This window comes from Trachurus trachurus, assembly GCF_905171665.1.
Source record: "Trachurus trachurus genome assembly, chromosome: 21".
NCBI lineage: Eukaryota > Metazoa > Chordata > Actinopteri > Carangiformes > Carangidae > Trachurus > Trachurus trachurus.
Window position 1 is genome coordinate 24,266,964 of NC_139899.1, and position 25,817 is coordinate 24,292,780.

A 25,817-nucleotide genomic window follows, 5' to 3' on the forward strand; every position below is an offset into this window, starting at 1 on the left:
TAGAGGCTGCATTGCGTGCCCTGTGTTCTCGCATTATACGGATATACGCGCCGCTCCACTGGGGCTAATTTCGTCAAAACAACTCCAAATGACACCAAAGTTTTTGGGTGAGTAAAATGATCTTATTTTATGCTAGAAATAAGGTCCAGGTTGTAAAAAACGGAAATTATCCTTTAAAGGTTGCATATGGAGAATTACCAGAATACCACCATCTATTGATCAAGATAGGCAAGAACGACAACAGAAAAATAATTCCTGCAGTTACCAGACCGTTGCTAAGTAACACACTGTTGATTAGCACAGAGGAGAACTATGCAGGATATTTACCTTACGATACAGTCAGATAAATGACTTGTAACTTGTTAGAGAGAAAGTGGAGGTTCCTTCCACACTGTGTCTGAAAACCAAACCTTCATGATCAGAGACCCTGACCCAGTGTCACAGCTCTCGTCTCGGTGAAAAAAACTAAAACAACAAAAAAAGCTCAGCTCGGTGGCCGCAAGTCCGCGACACAAACGTGCCCGTAAACAGTAATCTCTTGTTTATGACAGATAAGACTACACAAACACACGCATGGTAACATGCATATGATAATCCATCGATCCACCGATTGATTATAAAAAGGCTTCGTTGAAAAAAACCACACATGACCGGGAGGAGGCTTAGGAAAACAGCGGAGAAATGAGCCCCAATGGCGGCTGCTGTCATTGTCGAACCTGTCAAAATTTCTTAGGGTTAATTAATTTATTCAGACTAAATAATATATATATTTTATGGAAAAGCAATACTACCTCTAAACGCCCCGTGGCATATGGCTTTTGATAAGCATTATCCATATTCAACCTTTAAACCTACTTGTCTTTAAACTTGTTTTTAACATTGTAAGTTGTTATTGTGTCTGGATTCTGCTATGTCTACTGTATATATTTATTTATTCATTAATTAAAAACTCAAGTCCGAGACAAACTTCCCCATGGGAACAATAAAGTCTATTCGATTATATTTATCCTTTTTTAATGCAATCAATTTTGGCTTCCAATATTTGGGGACCAGTTATATTTCTGTACCTGGAGGAGGAACCCACCAACAGTAGATACTCAACGCTCCTCAGGACCGTGTGTCTTCATGGAGAATGAGCAGGAGGTTCGATGCTCCAGTTAGATGACAACATCTCCCATGCTCCTCCACTTGCTCCACAGTTTTACCCACATGGCCCTGTTGTGATGATGTTGTGTGTCTGCTCTGTCTCGTCCATTGTGTTGTGTCTGGGAGCGACCGGCGGCCAGCAGCCATGACAGTTCTGTATGAGTGATCAAACACACCCACGCTGTGATTTCCACCGCGCTGAGCCAAAACAGAGCGGAGGCCCCTGTGAGCCCGTTGGACTGAGTCTCAGTTACAACTGGCCTGTTCAGTGACAGTTTACACTGTAACACCTTTCAAAATATGCCAACTGCACTGGCGCGGCTGCCAAACCCTTCAGACTGTTGTTGAGCAGCGTCGACAATCTCCAACAACATACCTCTGCATGTTTACAGCTGTGTACATCTCCAGTGTCTGTGGTGCTGAGGAGCAACTTCACAGTGACCTCTTGGTGCCAACGTCGTGTTGTTGCTTTAGTGTTGCCACAGCAACAGTCAAGATAACTTAACCACATTTCTGCACATCAACACCGCCTGCCCTGCAAAACAAGCTGTCCAAAGATTTTAAATTGTGGTTGTTGTTTTTTTTCCTTGATAATTTATCCAGGGGAACTTTGTAGGCCTGGTTACTTTTTCTTTTTGGTTGATTTTTAGCTCTACGGAGCGCCCCCTACAGTTTCGGAGTGCATGTTTATGCACTTCTTCTCCTCCCACTCTTAGATGTTTTTCTTTGAGATACCCGTCTTAACTATGACCATGGACAGACTACTGCTGTAATCGAAGATGTGCTATGTTCTTATGTTATGTGATATGTAATGATATTTTTTTTTTCCTTCCTTTGGAAATCAATAAACATATTCCTAAAAGAAAGTATCTTGTGTCCAAAAAATAATGAGTTCATCAGTATCTAAGTGAAATTAACATTTCAGATCTGCTGAGGTTTGAAAACGTATATTGTCAAAATTGATTCTTAATCAATTAAAAAATTAGAGAGAAACAGGAGCGACTACTGTACATCAGCTGTGTGTGCTGACAACAATAAAAATAAAGCTTAATTTTAGTAGATCACACTTCCTTTAGTAAACCAGTGGTTTGCAAAGAAAACAATTCAGGCCATTAAACAAACAAACAAAAAAAAATCCAATTCCAGCCAACAATAACCCGACAAAGATTATGCATTAAAATAAAAGTGCTTTTGTGGAGCTGATAATACAATGTGTTGCTCCTGTGTCTGTTTTCTGCCTCTGTTGTCTTTGATCCAGCACCTGTAAAAGCTTCTTTTTTTTTTCCCCTGAACACCTGCGCTTTATTGTTGATGAACCATTTGATATGAAATTCTAGATATTCTGCTGAAATAAAAACAGTAGAGTTACAGCTCCAGAGGTGATTCATCCATCAGTTTTTTTATTCTTCTGATTAATAATTTAGGTGTTATAGCATGCAGGCCTGTTGCTGTCTTTTATACTTACTGTACGTTTCAAATGAATTATTCAAAAAGATATCATCCTTATAAAACCTTGTCAGCCTCACATCTGTCTGTGTGTAGGCTATGTAGAACATCGCATGCACTGATAAAGAGAGCAGATTAACATGAGTTATCATAAAGCCTCTAAAACATTAAAAATCTCAACATGTCAAGACACTTTTTAAAATGAAGTCTAAAATAACAGTACACACAGACCGTGTTCATCATGTGGTGGTGTGTTGAGCTTCTTCAGGATGTGTGTACTTTCTCGTCTACTTATGTTATTTGAATCCCACAGATGAACGTTGCATCCTATAGGTGAAGTCACTGTGGTTAATCTCAAACTTTTATTTCCAGAACAGAACAAATGCAACTTTTATAAATTTTATAATCGACTAATATGAGGAATTGGACAAAGCATCTTGTTCCCTCTCTCCCCTTTTCTTTCTATCTTGGTGTGTCTTATGGCCTCTACACACTGCGATTTTAGCAGTCATATAAGACTATTGCCAGGGGCGTCTCTAGGATTTTGACACATCCGGGGCTTAGCCCGGAAGAGTGACCGAAATTTTTAGGCATAGAGACATTCTCCATCATTGGTGAAAAAAGGTGAAAACGATGCAATCCACAGATCATCAAATGAATGACCCATTTTGAATTTAGTTCTATGTACTGACATTAGCTAGCTACGTAACAACACATTGTGTTTCCATTTAACACATTAGCAGCTACAGTAAAAGAGGCAGGCTGTGCGGGATCCCTGTCTGCTAACTAGCTGCTATCATGCAAAAAGAAAATAAACAAGATGGTTCGATGTTATAGCACATTAACTTCAGCAACTTTCCCCTCTAGAAGAAGCCCAAACTTAGTTATTTCTAGGTACACAATTCTCACACCCTACAATTGCATTTACAGATGCCAATAATTACAGATTGCTTTTTTTCTCATGTAATATCAACCAGAGCAATATCAACTAGCTGCTAGCTAGCTAATGTTAGCTACTACCCTCTTGTAGTTCCAGCTGCAACACTCTTTTCGAAATTATACATTTTTACATAATTTCTATTCCCATTACCTTTTTGATTGCTGACCACCTTTGGGGGAAAACATGGAAATCTTTTTTGTGGCATCTTGATACACTTTAGCTGCTACTAGCTACCAAAAGACAGCTGCAGCTTGCTGTTGTCAAACCTGCCTGCTGTCAGGTATTTGTTGTCAAGTTAAATGCGCCGCTGTTTTGGGTGAATGACGTCAAGTGCGACCTGGAGGTGTTAACCACTTGTGTGCCAAAGCCAAAGTAGTGGCTTTTTAAAAATATAATTAATTGTTACTCAAACCTGTCCAAAAACACTGTTTTATCGAAGCATCAACATAAGATAACCGTAGTTTGAGGATGTGATCTTAAAAAAAAAAAAAAAAAAAAAAATTATGAAAAACGCACAATGTTGTCTGCACAGAGAGTTTTTCTGGGCTCTAGGCCATGATGGTGCAAGGTCAGACTCAGTGTACTGGAAGTGCTCCTCCACTTCCCTGAAGTTCCTGAGCTGCCAGGAAACCAGAGTGCAGCTAGACTGTGGCTCAGCAGTGGTGGAAGTGCAATCACATTCACAGTTACAGACCTGTTGTGGTCCAGACACAAATCTGCTGTTGTTGTTACTGAGTCATTTGTCCTAAATTCTTTTCTTTTTTCTTTCTTTTTTTTTCTGAATCTGAGTGTGTTTTTTTTGTTTTTAGTCAGCAGTTATCTGCTCTGCAAGCACCTGACTTCCAGGAACTCTGAAACCCAAGAGGATCTCTTGTACTTTTTTTGCTCCACAGCTGAACAAGACGACCATACACTCCCGATGCTTTCCCTCAGGGCACGCTCGCCCATCGCTGACGTATCTGGCTGCACGAGAAGTAAGAGTATCTCGGTCCATCCAGGCGCTCGCACAAGACGTCCAACGAAACAACAGCACTTCTGTTGCAACCAGAATGTCAGAGGTCCTCTCCCAGCCATCAGCTATTGTGCTCTGCCGTGTTATTTCTGACAAGTTAAAGCTCAGAACGCCATTAAGGCACAAGGCCAAGGAGGAGGGAGGAGGCAAAGCAGTCAGACAGCTTACCGGTTTCATGGCAACAGCTTCAGCAGCTTTCTGAGGACATCACGGCCGCATGCGTCGCTGAGAGAAGAGGAGGTGTTCGCTATTTTTAGCGGCAATAATTGCTTGATTTCCTCTCATAATACACATATTGCACCTTTTGACGGTTTGATGGTGAGTGGATTAGTCATGCAGTGTTGACGAGAGCAAGGACATTATACTTCATTGTTCAGAGCTCCCATTAGCGAGCCCCAAGCAAACGTTGAACTTCTGCAAAAGGGAGAAAAGCTTCAAATGGAGGAAAAATTTCTCTCTGGAAATGACTGCACCGTGCTACCGTGTGAAGACTTTGTGTAACATAGGATCTTTGTAAGACTGTTTCCACTGTAAGAGTGGAAATCTGGCACAGGAAATGGTGTTGTATAAGGGGAAAAATACAGTATATACAGTCAATGCAGACATTAAAGCCGTTTTTAGATGCAACCTGTATAAACGGCATTTGGCAACAGACAGTGATGATTGTAAAACCACATTTCTCACAGCTATGTCTCCATAAGAGCCCAATAAAGTGTCTGTGGTGCAGCAGAGCAACTTAGTGACCTTATCTGACTGACTAATAAGACATTATTTATTTTCTAATCTCACATCTGAGTGACTGCAACTGTGCATCAAATAAAGCGACTGCCTCTCATCCATACAGTCTATGCTCTCATCCCAAGGACGTGGTGAGGTACAACAACGTCTACACTGACAGGCAGCACAACTCAACGAACCAGACCAAACAATATCAGCAGTTTGTGATGTGCCTCGATTATAATCTTATTTTGAACAATTTAACACCTATTACACGACGTACGTCACACAGAAGTTAAAATCTGAATCTTATTAAGTCATTTCTTGCTAAAATTGACTCCTAAAAAAACTTTGAATCAACCCTTTTTCATCCACATTCGTGTGTGATAACACACCAAAAGTCACAGAAATACAGGAGAATCTATGACTAATGTAAAATATTGAATGTTAACTATGGTTTTAGATGAAAAGTGAAGAGGCTACTTGCATGCAGCTGACACTGGAAGGTTTACAACTGATACATGATGTGATCACGAGACCAAAATACCACTGCAGCCTGTAGCCTCTTTAATTAAAAACATGTTTTTTTGGTGTGTGCTGTGCTGAGGATTTGCACCATTGAAATTCTCAAGACGCTGTAGATCATTTGATATACGGGCTCCAATAGCAGAGCTCTAGTGTGGTGGCATCGCATCATCATCATCCCATGGAAGATTCACTGCATAGGATTTAGTTTACGAGCAGAGACGTGGATCAGGGAAGCATGCGGGTGACAGTTCATGTTAATCCCTGACCTGTAGCTCGTGAGCAGTCGTATCTCGCCCCGGCGTACGAAGCAGCAGAGGTTCAAACTCCGTCCATATAAGGCCAGGTGGGGAGACTCTTGAGCCTTATCACACCCTGTGTTACTTTACTGAGCCGCCTCGCAGTCATAACACATGTGGGAAGCATCGCTGGAGAGGGATCTGAGGACCGAGGCTTTTCCTTGACAACCAGCCACAGAATAATGATAACCTCAGGAGCTGAAAGACGGCCCTTCCCGCCCGATTTGGACCATCTGTAATTTCAGAGTTAGTTTTAGCACAATCCAACCAGCCCTTTCTAAATATAAAAAGAATAAACAGATGTACAGACACACTTCTCTCCTTCTCCTCTCTCTCTCTCCACTCAGAATAAATACACTCCAATGGTTTGTTTCTCTGAGGGAAACTGTTCCGTTGTATGAGGATATTACTAGTTGGTGCACTGCACTCTAATCACTATGCACTGTATAAATACTTTACATGAAATAAGATGAATCTCTACAGTGAGAATATACAATACTTGTAAGCAATTAGCATGCTCACGTGTATAAATACGGACTTTTTCATTCATGATTTCTGTTTGCTTCATCTCCTCTCGCTGATGTTGTGCTCTGTGTTTTTAGATTAGCATATTACTGTTGTGATCATGAACTTTGTTTTATTTCCTTTTGCTGATCATATGCTCTGTATTTCCAGAATATTACTGTTGTGATCATACACTTTGTTTTATCCCATACTGTTGATAATAATGCTCTGTGTTTTTAGAACAGCCGCCTATGGACTGGTGTTGAAAATTAGCGCGTGTGCTTCTAATACACCCAAGCAAAGCATCTCTTCGTCTGTCCACTGGAGCAGTCTCAATGTATTTGTGATGTGACATTTGAATGATACATGGGTACAGGATCCATATAACTTATCCATTACTTTAACCACAATCTGATTAAACCTCTCTGAGTTTCCAGTGTTTAACTATAGCCGTTTATGATACTTAAGTTATTTCAAGATGTCACCTTGAGGTGCTGGAAACATTTTTGAGCAGTTTCTTTCATTTAAACAGACTACAAAACGGATTAATTCTACAAGTCGACAATAAAAACATTTGCTAGTGTTGCCTGTTCTCCATATGGGACGTTTGTGCCTCAAATTGCTCTGTTCCTCTTGCAGGAGGGGTAATTGGCGATGGGCAATCTGCCCCATATCTAGCCTCTGTCATGCACTCTCCCTCCAGAGCAGCCTGCTTTTATGTCTCTCTCACAATGGTGCCTCTATAAAACTATGAAGGGGTCTGTGGCAGCTCGAGTGAAGTTTGATGCCAAGTAGACTGAATCTGTTTGCTCTGTAGGTCCAAAAAAAAAAGAGGAAAAAAACATTTGTCTTTTCGAGCCTCAGTGACATATGTGGGAAAAGAAAAAAAAAAGCTGACGCCAAAATATCTTCGCCTTTACATAATATTTCACATTGCGGATCTGTAAATAGGCTGCATGATCAGTTGTGCAATTATCACACCAAAGGCCGGTTCTCACACTGTCATGTCACTGGTGAGTCATCAGTAAATGTGCAAGTGAGTCTCTTGTATGAGTAACAGAAAAACACCATATTATCCACCCTCCATCCATCAGCGACCTGACGACACGACAATGGATTTGCATTCATTACCGATGATAATGGAATTACTTTCAAAAAAATTAGCATAATGGCACTTAATGGGCTCAATGGACTCTTCGTGCCACCATGACAAAGGCAGCCTGTGAGCCACGCTATGCGACTGTGCATGCGAGCACACTTTGTGCAGCACCGGGCACATGCTTCAATCAGGCTCTTCAGTGACACCGTCTGATGAGAGGAATGGTCGTTAACTGTGACAAGAGTGCAGAGGAAGTAAAATACTTCACCTGTGTTTTTGAATAACTTCCTTTTTCCAGCCAGAGTCAAACTTTTAAACCATTTTTATGTTAACTATGAATGGATATGAAATTAGCTGCTACATCATGACTAAGCATTGCATCCTCCACATAAACTTTTAGCATCTTTCAGATCTTTATTTTGGTTTTACAGCATGGTTCAACTCTTGAATCACAAGCAGTGAGAGTAAAGAAATTGTAGGTTGCAATTCGACAACTCGCCTCAAACACCTACAATGTCACGCAACCTTTTATTCAACTTCCTGTAAGCAAACAACAAGCAACACATCGTAAACGACGGGGGGAAACCCACCTCCACCATTATTAATTTCTCCTCCATGTTTACAGGCTTGTTTTCTCTACAGCTTAGCACTCGGAAAGGTCACTGCTAAACCACATCATAAATCATTATGATGTGGTTAGAGCTCATTCCATATGGGTCTATTGGGCTCTCAGCAGGAGGTTGCAGGATTGTTCTCTCCCTGTTTCCCGCCCCTCCATATAACTACCATCTTTAAAATGTATAAAATGGTTCAAAATAATAATAACAATGAAAGAAATTGCTAATTCAACTTTCTCCAGTGCCCACCATCCAATGAACACTGCCAATAGACATAAAGCAGCTCACCACCACCACACAGAAAATGTTGTCAGTCATTGCTCTCATTTCCAGCAGCACCACCAGGTATAAAGCTCTAATTTGCATACTGCACATTAACAAAGTGCCAAACTCCACAAGGAAACCAACACATATCTTTGAGGTGATGGAGTCCAAAAAAGACATAAAAGTGCAGTAAATATTTGACTCCCATTCAGCTTTAACATGTGGCATCTACTGTACTGTACAACTGCACTATGACATCATTTGCCACAAACATTAACCTGACCACAAATGTGAGTCTTAAACAAGCACCCCCGCTTCATGGGACAGCTACATCATCATCATCATCATCAAAGCCATGGCCAAAAAAAAGAAAAAGTTACAACAGCAAGGATCTGCGGTATGAGGCCGGAGGCTCTGTTTACATCAGGGGAGCATACGTATGTCCAGGTGGAGGGGTTGAACAATACAGTAAATCCAGCCTGGAAACAGAGACCGTTTCCCTGGATATGATGGACGCTCTGATGGTTTTACACATGAGGCCAGAGACAAACACACATCAGAACATGAGTTGTATTCATGAAGTCTGAAGCTGAGATCTGATTCCCTCGCTCCCGCTCCAGCTCCAACTGCAGCCGCGACCCACACAGAGATTTGCTGACTCCGTTCATTGAGAGCCTCTGATTCATTGATTATGAGGTAAGCCTTTGAGATGGAAGAGGAAAACATCCCCTATGCAGCCAACAGACACAGGAGGAACTCAACTAATAAAAATGCATGTGGCACAACGCGCACACACACACACACACACACACACACACACACGTTTGTGCTGAAAAACAATACGTCATGTCCTCATTTCAGGCTGGGTTACATTAAAACACATTACTTAGTTGGTGCTATTTTTAAACCACCCACTCTTTTCTGTGTGCTTACAACAAACTTCTCTCCAGCTAAATGTTACAGGTCAACAACTTCACTCTGCTCTGGAGTCTTGGTCTATGAGGTCACCATAGACATGCACAAAAAAAATAAAAATCCCTGCTTCCCCAGGCTGCCCAGTCTGTGCACTTACTCTTTGTCCCAGCATGCAGATCCCAACAGTGGTGCAGCCATGCCCGCTCACACAACATAAGGACACTTGTAGGAAAAGGGCACAATCCTCTATAGGAAACAATTGTTCTTGTGCTGCTCCGACGGTTATTAAAAACATTTAGTTACACGGCAACAACAAGAAACAGGAAGAACATGGGTATTTAAACAATGTTTGAGGGAGTCTTTACTTTTTTTTAAGCAAAAAAGAAGTCTTATGTGCCAGCTACAGAAACGCTTATGTTTTTTTTTTTTCCTTTGCTAATTGTGTCACCATGCACAACACTAATCCAGCATATGGAGGCAAAGTGGGAACTGTAAACAAGCTGCAAGAGCGAAACATGCTGCCTACGTGTGAAGCTGAGCTTAAGTTCAATCATCTTGATCCCTCTTTCATTCAGTTTTCTCTCTCTGCCCCTCTCTCCCACCACCACACTTCACGTAATCTGCCGACTTTGAGGGTTTTCGGTGACCAATCAGATTTCGCCACGACCTCGTGTTTTTTGCGGTGAAACCTGTAAATCTCATCCCCCCCCCCCCCGCTCTCAGCTGCCACCATCCTCCATCTCTGCTCAAACATCACATCCACACCTCCAGCTCTCCTTTTTTCACATTATGATAACATCACAGTGGTTCAATCTCCAAACACTCTCACATCTTTTAAAAAATACCATAAATTACCAATATACAGTACCTATAGTCCCATCTGACATACAATCAAGAATAATTCACCAAATCTTGGCCAATTTACAACACCTATTTATCTAAATACACACACTTATAGAACAATTTTGATATAGTTGCTCTGTAGCACCTGATGTTGTATGTCAGTGTTTTTCAACCTTGGGGTCGGGATTCCACGTGGGGTCGCCTGGAATTCAAATGGGGTCTATTGAAAAAGTCATTGAAAAAAAAAAATTACTGATAAAAAACGAATTATTATTCTTCTTAAAATTATGATTAAAAACACCACACACAATCTTAACCAACTGTATTCTTTACTTTCACTTTCTCGAATATAAATCGAGTTCAAATAAAATGAAGCATATAAAAATATCTGAGCTGGCGGCACGGGGTCGCCAGAAATTTGGGATGTCATAACTGGGTCATGAACCAAAAAAAGGTTGGGAACCACTGATCTATGTGATTGATATGCATTTTACACATTTTAAGAACTTTCTAATAGCAGCTCATAACTTCAGTTTTTCTCTTTCCCTGCTATAGGGGGCACAGTGCGTTATCAAAATAACATAAGGGATACATTTGGAAATTATTGCAAAAATGTGGGATAATGCATGGACACAACACAACTAAATGATTCTGATGTGGAAAAGTGACATATCATAACCTTAAAGACCTTGATCCATGCTGAACCTCTCAGTCGCTGATTTGTATTCTGGACCTTCATTCTGAAATTAACCTTCACTTTCCCCACTTCCGAGGGCGTCATCAAGAGGAAATAATCTGTGCGCCTGTTCGTGTGCGTTTCAGATTCCAGCACATTTATATGGTACATTTTGAGGACACAGTCTCTCATTAAATCAATGACTCATTCATGACGGGGGAAAAAATCATGAGAGAAACCGCAGGGATAACGCCTGCTCGTCTGTCCCCCCCACCCACCCTCCGTATCAAAGGCTGAGCTGTCAGCGGCCGGCAATACGAGCAGCCGATCATGGGAAATGAGCATTAGTTTCCCGACAGTCACTCACTACGGCAAATAAACCGAGTCAATACCGAGGTCATGAGACTGTGCGAACACACACTAGCGTTTTAAAAAGGTGTCTTTTGTCATAAGCAAACCAATATAATAGTCATTTTAACACATTAGTCCAAGCAACAGATACTGCAGGTCCTGATACGAGTACATCATGAGCACATTATCATATGTCCACTTTACTGTTATATCATCCAGTCTGTAAAAAGAATTTTATATTAACAAAGCTGTCTAATATTCCCCGGCTGCAGTGATGAAATATGAGTGCAAAAGGCTGCAGAAAAGGCATTAATAATTAATACTATGCTACTGTACATTTTATTTATTGCTCTCACCATTAGAAACTATCCACCTGCTCTCTGTTATAAATCCTGTTTTATGGCCATGGAGTGATAAACTGGCTGCACTGTAAACATGCACTACTGTATACTGTAGGTCTATTTCTCACCAAGTGCCATAGAAGTTGAAGTCTCGCAAACACATCACTTGTGTGGACGTTGGACAGATGATCGATGAGGAGGAGTTTGGTTCTCTTTCACTTTTTCAGCCATGAACCTGAATAAAAAGTGAAACTGGGGGATGTTTGGTCTTGGTCAGCTTAGTAAGACCAAAACTTTAGTTCAATTGAATTTTAAACTTTTACTGCTTTAAAGAGACTTGTAGCTCCAGGACATACTTGAATTATAGATGGGACGACTAGAAACTGTTGAAAACATATTGCTGCTGTTGGATGAAACTTTTCAGGGTTCAAAAAGTCAAATTTAGAAAACACAACAGCGACATGTTCAGTGTGCGCTCTGTATTGGACCAAATAATCGCTATAAACGCCAAAATGTCCACAGAAAACTATCAACACGACTACATTACAAGTATTACATGAGGAAATGTGTGTTTTTTATTTATTTGCACTGTCCCTTTAATTTAAGTGAATGAAATTGAGATTCAATTGATTCATTTTGCTGACACCTCTTTAAAAAGATAATGGGTTTCCTAGAGAGCACATCAAAGAGGTGCTGGAGCTTTGTTACGCTCACACAATGACCCAACTTCAGTACCAACAACAAGCCCACGTTAAGAGTCCTGGAGGGGGATTAAAAGGCCACAGCACAGGGGCCAAGTGGTGAATGTATGAGGCTCACAAAACAACAACATCATAACATAACAACATAACAACACACAGACACGTGCAGCTCAGACCCACACAACAATGTAGCAAACACTCAGACTAAAACCAGTCGGACTGGACACTCGTCGAAATGAAAAACATCTGCATTTAGCACAAACAACCACTCTATTATCACTGAGAGGAGCAACAACAAACTCCAGGAATGTGTCTGCGAGAAAAACAAATGATTTAGAAAAAAAAAAAAAGCCCATTAAAACGAGACAAACAGTTCAATATAAGGACAAAAACAAACTAAAATGAGCTTAGTGGGTGAAAACCATCATGAGGTGTTGATTTTATGCTATAAATCGGTTGAATTGCAGATGTAATTGGTGCTAAATGTTAAAACAGCCCGAGAGGACGACCTCCCATTCAGCTCAGATTCAGAGAGCAGAAATAGACATTTAGCATTTAGCAATCTGCTCAGAGGACGGCGCGGTGGTGCAGTGGGTCCTCCTCTAGTTGGCATTTCTAAAGCACCCACAGGTGAATGTGAGCGTGACTATGTCTCTCTATACGTACTGTATGTTCGGCCCTGTGATACACTGACTGACCACCTGTTCTCGGTGAACCCTGACCTCCTGCAGTGTCAGCCGGGGTTGGATCCAGATCCAGAACCAGAACCAGTGAGAACGGAAACCAATACTAAGGGAAAGACCAGGTGGCTCACGCTGTGGAGCACAGCCCATGTAGGCATAAGCCTCACCACAGTGGCCCGGGTCTGAATCTGACTCCTGCTACATGTCATCCCTGTCTCTCTCTCTCATGCTGTCCTTTCATAATAAAAGTTAAGCCCCAAAATACATCTTTAAAAAAGAAGAAAAGAACAACACACACATGCACACGTATTGTTCTTATATACATGTTATTTCCGTATTGTACTTATAGAGACTAAACTGACATGATGTTAATTAATGTGCACTGTCCCTGTTCAATAAATAAATGAAATTGAAATTGAAAGACTATCGAATTTAAGGTGAAGCAGCTCACATTGTTAATTTGCTCACAGCCTCAGTGATGAAAACACTCTTTTTGATATAAATGCATTAAATACTATAAGCTATAGTATTTAATGATATAATGATGTTGCTTTAGATGCCTGAAGTGTAAGTAGAGAAGTGTACATGTTGTATTTAAATGTCAAAGAAAAAGAAAACTCCACTTCTTGTGTAACTACTTTTCTTGCTGTTTGTTTATTCCCTAAGCCCTGTTGACCGCTTCAGTTTCTGAAAGTACTCTATAAATAAAGTAACTTAATAGTAAAATGTGTGTGGGCGAGAACTGTTTACTTGCCGGGTAAACTATTTACTGGCTGATTCTGTATCTCGAGTCGTTTAGTCTGTTCTCAGATGTCTCATTGAGGACAGAACAAAGTTCTTCTCACAGTCTAATGAACCACGGGGTTACAGCCTAACTTTGAGCATCATCGCCCAGTCACGCTAACCACGCACGCCGCCGCAGACTTAACAAGGCCGAGACATAAAATAATAGTCCCATGTCCGACAGCGACCAAAGCAAAAAAAAAACTCAGGATAGAAATGGCACGGGATGAGAGGAAATTTTCACATCATCTAAAATCTCCCAATGACCAACAGAAGTTATAAAAATCTATGATCTGTGACATTTTGAATGCTGAACAAAGATGTACCAGAACATAAACTATAAGAGCTTAAATGCAGCAGAATATGAAACAGGAAACCACTTCTTCAGCTTTGAACCACGCCAATCCCCCTCTGTGTGCCATCAGTGCGTTCGCAAGAGCAGGTGACAGGTGTGATCAAACTCTGGACTGACAGTTGTGACAAATGGACAGGAGTGGACAGACTCTCCCCTTCACCTTCGCTCTCCTGCTTTTCAATCACAGCTGCCAAGGTTCAAAGTTCAAGGGCTTTATTTTTCAAAGACATAACAATTAAGAAAGGTGTGGCCGGCAATGAAGTACAATATGTGAAGTCCAATGCAAAAGATTAAAGGGCTAATGACTTAATAATACAGCATATAAGTGGCTTTAACCCGAAACATCTTTAAACAACTTCTATTCCTGTGAAACCCCCCTCACTGCTCTGGGATCAGCTACATGACAGTGCTCAGTATCTTTGATGAGTCATCCATCCACATCTAAAGACGAAACTGTTGCAACTGCTCTGAGTGGCCACATTTGAAGATGAGAAACCCACCCCCCCCCCCACAACTGTGTCTTCTAATGAACTGCACATGTGGCAGTGAACGCCTCACGCTTTCAGGATGCAGCCTCAAAGGCAGCGACAGTGTTGCACACAGCAAAGATCAGTTACACTACACACATGAGAAATGACTCAATGAGTAAAGAGAGATTATACAGAAGGGGAGGGGCTGTGAGAGTGGTGGTGTGTTCAGGTACCAGTTTGGATTTAAAGACCTTCAGATGCCAAAAAGAAGCACTGCAGAAACAAACACTCTTCCATCTCTTGTGATCTTATTATTTTGTTCAATAATAGTGAGATAAAAAGTGGAAACATTAAACTGACACTACAAATGATTTGATTTGATCCACTTGGACTAGCGCCCTGCCAGATGATGATATGCTGCATTGCAGGAAAAGCTGATTCAGGTACAACTTTTTTTTTTTTTGCCCTTTGTGTTGGCAACAGCTGCTGCACCTCTGGACTGGCCGGCAGGCTGAGACTTGGTTTCTTAAAGTCGCAAAAACAACAACATTTTTTAATGTTCGGCTCATCAGGGTCAACATTAAAGATCATAATAATCTCCCTCCAGACACTCCACCGTCCTGCACTCAGGTCAGGTCATGCTTTTATATATACACTGCTCAAAAAAATAAAGGGAACACTTAAACAACACATCTTAGATCTCAATTAATGAAAAATTGCAGTTTAAAATCGTTATTCAATAGTCGAGTGTGTTGAGAACAAAATAACATAAAAATGATCAATGTAAATCAAAATGATCATCCCAGGTTTATTTTCCACGGGTGTGATATACTTGGAGTTACAATGTGTTGTTTAAGTGTTCCCTTTATTTTTTTGAGCTGTGTACAAAATCTGCAGCGGTAAAGATTTGGGTTCTTGCAGCTCCCAACAGACTGAAAAGAAAGTTTTCTGACTAAAGCAGACTTAACACATCAGGTGAAGAGCCTCTACATATATCATTCAAATCCTATTGGCCAGGGCAAACAGTAAAGAAGCCAAAGCCAGACAGAATTATGAAGCTGTAAAAAAGAAGAAAAAAAGGAGGAAAAAAAGCTGATTCAGTCTAAATATGAAGTAGAAAAGAAAAACCTGTGTTTGCTCAGAATAATGAAGATTAATAGATTTATTTACTCTCACAGCTGGAACAACAATCAACACAAAACTGGTGTGGTCACCAGGAGGCAGAATCCTTCCACCTCATTATAAACACAGAAAACGACCTCGCTGGACGAACATTTCCACCCACAGAAGACGTGTGTGCATCCGTAATTATTTATCCTCTCCTCCTTCAAATAATATCACAGTGAGTACAGATCCCTTCGCAAGAATACAAACTAATTAAAGCTAATGAATGTCAGATGAGCAGAATGAGGCGATGAAGCACAACAGCCGACCCAGCGGCGCTCAGCTCGGCGCAGTGGAAACACCACGACGGGAAAAGTGGAAACCATCCATCAGATTTCAGATTCTCACCGTCACATAATCAGTTCAGTGATTACAGCAACACACCGATGCCATCTAAGTGAGAGGTTTTGTCTTTATTAAAAAAAAAATGCAACTAGTTGTTTAAAAAGCATGACTCAACTTCTGTAGTTTTCCATAACTTTCAACTGCATCTTGGTCTAAACATCAGGGCGGTTCATGAAAAGTGTCATGATTGTTTATTGCTGCAGCAAAGGAGCTTAAATCAAAACCAATAAACTAGATTTTGGACAGTTACAGAAAGCCATACGACTCGCTCTATTGCTTGATATTTATCTGCACATAAATACAGACATTCCTTTCATCATAAATTAACTATAAACACATAAATCTCTCACCGATGAAACAAAAAACTTAACCTGGTCCTAACCAGTCCCTTTGCACTTCATTTCATTTGTGCAAAGGGACTGGCCACTTGAACACACATTGAAAAACTTTTACTTCCTGGTAGATGGATCCTTGTTCAAGTTTAAAACTATTGGATCTGCCTTTTGCTCAATTGCTAATGTTTGGTTGTAATGTATGTCATTGCACGCTGCTGCTGCACAACCAGCCCTCATTGCAGTGAGCAGAGCAAAGCCAGTGTGTGCAACAACAGCTGCATGTCGGTTTTTGCTTGGCAAATTTAAGTCGCCACAACGGGACGTATAGCTTTGCAAAAATCCATGTCAGACATTACTGAACTACAACTTCAAACTTAGTGCATAAACTCAGCGTCATTGATCTCGCCCACTCCTTGTGATTGGTAGATCCTCTGCCGGAGAAAAGCCGCAAAAACATTTCAATCGCAGGTGGAGTAGTACTAAAGGGAAATGGAAATTGTGCTATCAAATAAAAAAAAACTCACCAGACAAAAACTTCAGTGTTGACCAGTTCATCTGAATTTCTCTGTCTCTCATGTTAGACATAACATAGTTTTAGTGTACAGATGTTGGAGAGGAAAATTGTGGTTACGTAAATATATGTCCAAGAATACCATAATGAAAAAAAAACAAGAAACAAATGTCATCCTTTGCATAAAACCAACCAAACCAGTCCCTGTTCTGCTTTCTCACTTCTTCCTGAACTGGACGTTGGCGCTGGATCATGTCAGCAGAGACCTGTGGAGTCTGTATGCTTTTACTTCATTAGGACTGGAAACATGATTACACTCTTCATCATAAACATAAAAGGTTTTATGATTTGATGGATGTTTCTTCTTTGCACGGCGCTGAAGATGGATTATAAGTTAATCAAGTACACAGAAGAAAGAAAATGCTAAAAACATAAATATTCCTCTGACAAAATCCAAAGCAAAAGGGTTTGTAGTAATTTTTTGGAGCAGTTTCCTTGAGAATCAGTCGGTTCATTTCACAGTTGTATCTAAACGATCACACCAGCTAATAAAATCAATTACACGCTGCTTCTTTTTGGATATTTTTGGCTGCATTGTCTAGTTTTGAGGAAAAAAAAAACATCTAGAATACACATATCCACATCATCTCCTGCAGACTGTGTGAGCAGAAGAGCTGATACGATGCAGAGGAGCAATCTCATCCAAGGTGTGAGTCTCAGTTTGACCCTGTGCAGCTCCAAGTCTGTGACTACTGGAGGTATATAAAACACACTCAGGTGCTTCCAGGGAGGCGCTGAGAGGAACCCGGTTTGTGTTTGTGAAGTAAAAAAAAAAAAAAAATCTGTTGCTAAGTTACAGCAGCTCTGAGCACAGTTTTCTGGACTCGCAGGGGAATGCGTCAGCAGTGGTTTCTGTAAAAAAACAACAAAAAAACAACAAAAAAAAGGTACTCAGGCTGGCCCTGCATCCATGTTTTAGTTCAAATATCATCTCCAGCAGCGGCCTCCGTCACACTGCACGGCCTCTGGGTGTTCGCTCTCTTAAAACACAATTAAACTAAGCAAACGGCAGCCGGAGCTATAGACGCTGCCACAGGGGGACAGTCAGGTACGAAGCAGTGAACCGTGCACGTTGTGTGTTTCGATTCTCATTCAGACAGTTTTCCCCAAAGGGACTTGCTTGTATTTCATCGCTCTCGAAACACATGTACCTTGTCCTGCAGAGGAGGGAATTGGTTAAAAAGTCCGTCCACAGGGGCCCCCGACGAGTCTCACAGGGAAATTAAAAGCATGTCTAGAAACGGGTCAGGACCAGGAGGGATGGCTGTAAGAAGACAAGGCAAAAACCACGGGGAGATGATGTGGACATCTGTTTTGAATTTCCACACATTACAAGCAACGGGCAATTCAATTAGACAGGCAGAAAACCCTGTTACCACTGGATTCCTGCCAGCCAGGACTGGCCCGCATACATGCCCCCTCTCCTCCTCCTCCCTCTCCTGTGGATTCGGAGAGAAGAATGGGAGCAGAGCTTTTCCACCAAACAGTCCCAGGAAACAAACTCAGGAAGCAACTCAGGAGCCTGAAGTTGCTCCATGTTTGTGTTTCCACCGTATCTTAAGGACTGTGAAGATTAGGTCAAGTCAAACACGTTGAGTTGTATAGAGTTGTGTAAAGCCTTTTGCGGCTGTGGGAACTCTGATAAGGTGCTTCGATGGGGGCAACCATTGGGGCAGTATCAGTACCGGACCTCTTCGATACATGAAGCCAGTGGTTAAAAGCTATGTTAGCCACTATAGCATAACACATGCCCAAGTTGAAGGTGCAGTAAGCACTATGTATGACAATGAAGAGGGATCCAAGAAAAAAGACGGTCAGTGGTTCTGCCAAAATGTTTATCCTCTATTATGAGTCTGAAAATCTTAATACATAAGAATTACTTTGTTAGAATTAGAGATGTTCCCATACCACCTTCTCCTTCCCAAAACCAGCTCTGATACCTGAGCTTTGTGTTTATCAGTTGATGCCAATATCACCAGTGTATTCAAAAACACTAAGTTATATGTTATTGTTAGATGGCCTGTCTCGAGTTGCACAATGTTTGTCATGGATCATAACTGACAAATATCAAATAGCTGGTAAAGTGCAGCCACATTGTATAAAAATAATGACATTTAAAGTTTCAAACAGGATAAAACAAAACGAAACAAAAGAAAAACCCAATCATAAATAAATAGCAATTTCCTTTAAAAACTGTTGAAGTGCTGCCAGTTTAGAAAAATAAAATACCTTTAGTCTCTTTTATCTTGAAATTGTGCAACAGCAACTTCAAAAACTAAATCTTTGAAGGAAAAATGCAGTTTTATCTGGATGAAACTAATGTTCTTCAGGTGTTTCTCCTAGAAATGTCTGCAGCAGCAGGTCAGTCCATTTAAAGACGGTGGTATCAGATCAGTGCATAGACTTAGACTTACGTACGTGCCAATGTCTGATCAGGCATTTTTGTCAGTCAGTGTCAGAGACATTTCCGATGCTGGTATCTGTATCTGAACATCTCTAATTATAATGCTGTGCTAAATCAGCTAAATCAACTCTTAAACATCAAGATTAAAAGCTCCCATTCCAGTTTCTGACACTCAACGTTCAGCATTTCAGCTCTGCAGACTCCGCCTCGAGTGGACGGGAACCAAAACTGTCTAGTTTCACCTGAGCTTCCACTTGTCAGAATGAATCATATTTCAATGGTTAGTCAGATCCTTCTTCATATTGTAATTAAAGACTTTGTGCTACGTGTTGTGGAAGTTAACAAAACAGGTTTCAACCAAATTTAACCCAGTTTTCAAATGGTCTTCTGACCTTTCTCCTCTCAAACGCCTGCTAACCTGGTGCCTGGTCCCGTCCTTCACCATGTCCTGTCAACGTCTGTCTCCAAACACTAATAAAACCAGCTACACTGAGGCTTATCCCAGGTTCAGATTTCAGTTTCACCCGTAGCAAACGCACCATGGACATTGAGCCACTCGCATTGCGCCAAATTGTTTTTTGCAGTCTGAACAGCAAACTCTGTTTCTACCTGACCAAACAACCCACAGGTGAATATCTTCCTGTTTAAGGAACCAAATGTGTGAAATGACTGGAAGTGTGGCGACATGAAAGGCAAATTACTGAGAATAGACAAGAGACTAATGAGGAAATGAAGGGTTGAACAAACAGGCACATGACTGATCTGCCTCTCACACTGACAAGACTCTGCGGGGTTATTTGTGTTTTATTGTGTCATTGTCATCATCTCTCCTGCAGCTGAAAGCTTCCCCTCACAATGTCAAAACAAAAAGAAAAATCTGTGAACCCCCCCCTCTCCCTCTCTCCTCTCTCCCTCCACTCTCCCCTTCAAGGCCTCGGCAATGAACTGCTAAATTAACCACAATAACGGTATCATGACAGCACAGGACAGGACAGGCAGCCACATAGAGAGTAAAGTGTAATTTAAAACATAAATGAACAAAGAAAGATATCACAAAAAAAAAAACACACCTAGAAACAAAAAGGGAAATCCTCCAATACAGCTGTTTGGGCTCATTAAAGGAGACTATTGAGAAAGGTTACAAGGTTCAGTGACGTGAAAGTCTGCATATTAAAAAAAAAAAAAAAAAAAACACACATAAAACATATTGCTGGGAGCACATGCATAAGAAAAACGACATTATCTTGGGATCTCACATAAACAGCAGCGGTTCAACTCAGCGACGAGCCGGGTCCTATGTAAACAGGAGAGAACAGATATGCTAAAAACAACAGCATGGTGAGGAAAGAACAACAAATACAGCAGCTCGTTCCCACACACTCACATCAACACATCAAATGACAATGTGGCTTTCGCAGAAAATACAAATAGATGCCGGGTCACATTCGCACACACACACTAAAAAAAAAAAAAAAAAACTAAACTGAACTATCAGCCCGGTCTTTGCTTATGTAACTAAACATAAGAGTCCTGAAGAAAAAAAAAAAAAAAGGAGAAGTGAAATCCTACATCCTTTTCAGTGTTGAACACATTCTTTGCACGTTTTCATTGCTGATGCTCTCGTAATATAGGAGACGACTGGAGAGGTAGATGAGGCTGGACCGTATATTACTAGTTTTCTTTTAAATTATGTGTCATTTAATATTCGCGCTTTGAAGTTGGATCCACTTCAGTGGCCCAGATAAAGTGTGGGATGTTTCATTTTTCTAATTTCTGGAGGACTCTGCTGAAAAGCTAATGTGCACGTCTCTTTCAAAAGACCTCTACTCTATTTATTTAAACAATAAAGCCAACAAAAGGTATGTTATATCTAGAAGTGACGACTGGGCATCTCATTTCCATAATCTTCTGCTAACAGCCTCCCCTCTTTCTAGTTTCAGGCTTTCCACCAGACTTTACATCCTGGCTGCAGAGATTTGCTCCTATTCAGCCACAACATCGGGAACAAATGAACAAACGTGGCCACGTTTTATTGCAATTTGCCAACCATTGTCCTCCATCTGTGTGAGTCGAGCATCATTTCTCCACTTCAGCATCTTTACATACCAGGTCTGCTTTGTGCTGCAGCAGCTCGTCTCATTTACTTTTATATAGAAGCGTTCTAAAAGGCTGTAAATCAATCAGCAAGTGATTTGCCTTTATGTGGACAATATGCAAAGTCACAAAGTCACCACACCGATCGCATCGAAGCTAGAAAACATAAAAACGTTGCTCCTGGGAGACGGATCGTTTCGAGATCCTCTGAGCTTCTCTAGTAAGAGTGGACGTGAGGTTTCAGTGAGGTCAGTTCATCCCAAAGGCGTCTGATGGACCCACAGTGAACTCCGTTGACCATTGTTTTATGGACCTGACTAATTGGAGCAAAAAGGCCGAGCCAAAACCATCGGCTACAGTCACAGATAAAAAAAAAACCCACGACAAAAAAAAAGGGACGTGTCGTGCACAAGCATCTCGGTTTACTCTGCATCAGACTTTAAGGATTAACACTTGTGAATTAAACCATTTCGTTTTTATAAAAGCTCCTACTGTGGAGGAGCTGCACTGTTGGAAGGAATGTTTATGAGCTACACAGGGCCTGATAAAAACAGCAAATTGAGTAAACAGCCAGAACAATGAGGTGGGAGTTAAGAGCTGCTGCACACACACACACACACACACACAGTTTGGGTTAATAACACCGAGTTGTAGAACTGAGTGTACAATGCAATTAAGTGTACCTTTAAATAATGGTGGAAAATTAAAGCCATTTGTGTAGGCACCTTTATTACAGACAGAGTCCAGCGGCCCAGCAGAGATGTTTCGAGAGTAATATTGATGTTGTAAAAATACTACCAGAGGCATTTAGACTTTATGAGGAACATGTAGACTCAGCAGCACATTAAAACAATATCCCCTGAAACTATCAACTGTAAGCTCATTACAAGTCCACATGAAGTTAAACAAAAGACCTGAGATCAGTCTTTCCAAAGCCTCCTGCCCCCAACCCCTGCTAAACAGCCTCAAATTTGAGCATTTAAAGCAGCAGCTTTATTGTCACTTTATTAAAAAAAAAAGAATAAGTCCTATTCGCATGATGCATATCTGTGGTCGCAAATGTGCTTCAAGGATGATATTAAGGAGTTGAGAGCAGGATTTATATTAATTACAGATCTGAGCCCGATGCTTATAGAAGATGCGATGGTTATAAACAATGTATGCCGGATAAACATCCTGTGCATTCACAGCAGGTCATAGCATGGAAGAGTGTGTTGATGGAAAACCACAAGAAACAACAAACAGTCAGGTCGCATATAGGAAGCCTCTGTTCAGCAATTCCCATTCATCTCTAATGGAGCAAGAGCAGAACTGTACAGCTATACGCTCAAACATTCACCGCTGAGACGTGGACAACAGACTACAGATTAGAGCGCCGTTAAACATTTATCCATTTTAAAAAGTGTCAAAACCAACATCTAGATCCTCTCACTCATGACAGACAATACTTCCCCAAACTCATCACCAGTTCCCTTAAAAATATGATATACCACCTCCTGTTCAGTCATGTGCCTCTAACTAGTGTCAGTCCATGATGTGGGTGATTGATAAAAGCAAAAAACCAGTGAAGGCATCACCAAGCAAAAAGGTCAAATTGAAAGACCACAGAGAAACTGTGTCGGTGGCCGAGTGTTAACGCCATCAAATTTGTTTAATGGCTTGAAAAACAGTCACTGTGGCGATGATAAAGAGTGTATGACTCAGAAAATACACAAACACAGTAAGTAGCCTATCGCACTTACTGTATCTTTCATTCACTGAAATCGTGATAAAATATTGTGGTATTGCAGCATGCATCAACATATCTTCTATTTCTTCATATCTCTAACTGGAAAATGCTTGAATTACAGTTGAATACAAATAAAAGCTCTTTCCCTGTTGATGCTGCAGTTCACACACTGTCAGTGAAGTTACATTAAGAGCAGGAATATTAAGGGGGAAAAGAAAAAGAAGAAACAGGAAACTCAGCAGCAGCAGCAGCAGCAGCAGTGGAAAGTCTGACTGTAGTTTGCTTGGATGCCCTTGTGTGTTAAACCTGTAGTTGTCTGCTCCCTGGAGAAACATCAAGCCAGCTGCGGTCTCCCTGGCAACCACCAGCCCAAGTGTTTGTCTACCAATCACCAGCTCAACTTGTCAATTAAGCCATTTAATGTTTGCTGAAGAGACAGGCTGCAGCCATGGAGACGGAAACAGAGGCAGCATCACTTTGTTCGTGCTTAAAAAGGTGCTCGGACCTGACTGGGTGTCACTCCTATCCTCTGTCTGCACACACCCCTCACTCCCCCCCCCCCCCCCCCCCCCCTCCCTAAATGCCCCTCAGTAGTTTAACCACAGTGCCTCTCTGATCAGACCACTGGTGAACACAACAACCTTCTGGGCAAAAAAAAAAAGAGACTTAAAGGCTTCAGTGTGCTTCAAATGACGGAGGTTTGACCACATCTGAGGGCTCAAGTCCCAATTCTTGTTAGGAGGGGGTACAAGAGGGGGTGGGGGGGGTAAAACCAGTCTAAGGTGTGGCTGGCTGCATCACAACCACTGTCTCACTCTGGATATCTGGTTTTAACATGATGGATCGCACACTTTTGGACAGTCTGTCCTCAACGCTATTGTTTGTTTTGCACTAAAAGTCACTCAAGCTGCAGTGTTGTGGAGAAAGTGGCAGTGCCCTTGTTTTCATTATCTATCCAGCCTTGCCCCCCCCCCCCCTCTCCACCCTAACCATAGAGAGTGAGTGCATGCATGCCACCGCTGTGAGGAGATTTCAGACACTGGGGGGGGGAACATGTTGAGCAGCTGGAGGCTTTAAAGGAAATGCTCCATGTTGAGCTGTGTGCCGTCTTGTTGCGCACAGTGGAGCTGAATGTGGCACCAGCAGCTCTCTGCATGCAGCACATCCATTCAAAACTTTTTAAACACACACATAGACAAACATATATAAGACATTGTTCCACGTACCTGCTTCCACAGAAAGCTGTCCATGCCGTTTAACGTCCAAGAAACAGCCACGTGGATGGCGGAAAGAATAACTCCAGTGATGACCGCGGCGCGCATCCGGACAGGCAGCAGAGTGTAGATGACATGGATGAAGAACACGGTCCACCAGATCCCCTCCGAGGCACTTCTGGGTTGCACGAGCAGCACTCCGATCACCTGGATCACCAGCACCACCAGGATGACCACATAGCACACAATCCACATATGGTCCTGGTGAAAGCCGTTCCTGTTGCAGACCACCATGAGTATGAGTGTGAGGAAGATGGCAACGGAAAATACCACCACAAAAGTCACGCTCGGCCTCGCCGCGCCGCCGGAGCAGTGGAAGCCCAGCATGACCGTGAAGACCAGCACCAGCACCGCCATGAGCATCGTCAAGCTGCTCTGGTTGAGACGGAAAAAGTAGCGCTGGTAGAGCCGCTCCAACTTCTCCGACTGGAATTTCTTGGATTTGAAAACGTGCATGACGCTGGTGCAGCACGCCATTAAAGAAAAGTTCACATCGGGCATGACCACCTCCTCCTCGTTGTTGGTCCTCGGCTTGGCTCTGCGCTCCTCCAGACCCAGCTCCACGGACTTGGGTCTCACCTCGTCGTCTGGGCGCTTAGGGGACGCGCGCTCTCGGTTCTCCTCGCCATGGTCCTGCCAAGCCGACCTGGACCTGAAGCTGACCCTGCTGACGGTCGTGGAGGCTCGGCCGGGCTGCTGCCGGTGGTCCGGATCATCCTCTTCCCTCCACCGACTGTTAGTCCGGGTGAGCTTCTTGCGCGGGGATCTGGCCGAGTATGGGCACCCGTTGGCCACGGACTCAGACTCTCCCCAAGCTGATCTGAGCTCGGTCCCTCCCCTCAACACAGGCGCACCGACTCCGGGTGGGCTGACACTGTTTGATCTGGACATAGTGGTTAGAGAACGGGAGGCAATGAGAGAACGTGCTTAAACAAATAAACACTGCATTAAAAAGTTTTTGTTCCACTGAAAAATAATGTCAGGACACACAGATGAGGCGTAAGTTGGATTTCCCATAATGTCAAGTTAAAGTCAAGTTAAAAACCAACTATCACAGGGGGGGTTTTCTCACACTTTTAGAAGCAAACATTTCATTTAAAAAATCGAGATGGGGATTGTCCAAAGCAATAATCAAGAGGAGGGGGGGAGAAGAAGAAGAAGAAAAAAAACAATTGAACATGCGCAAAAGTCACAGGGGAGCCAGGTTCGCCACG

The 25,817-nt window shown here is 41.9% G+C and overlaps 1 protein-coding gene across 1 annotated transcript in view; it reads right to left on the reverse strand.

Moving 5' to 3' along the window:
* Positions 1-25,494, reverse strand: part of adcy5 (adenylate cyclase 5) — a gene marked incomplete at its 5' end in the record, with an annotated part of 89,802 nt that extends 64,308 nt beyond the window's left edge. Inside the window, one exon of the mRNA XM_083996007.1 lies at positions 24,556-25,494. Coding sequence (XP_083852133.1) covers positions 24,556-25,494 — 939 coding nt within the window. The remainder of the gene's footprint in view (positions 1-24,555) is intronic.
* Positions 25,495-25,817: the final 323 nt, after the last annotated feature.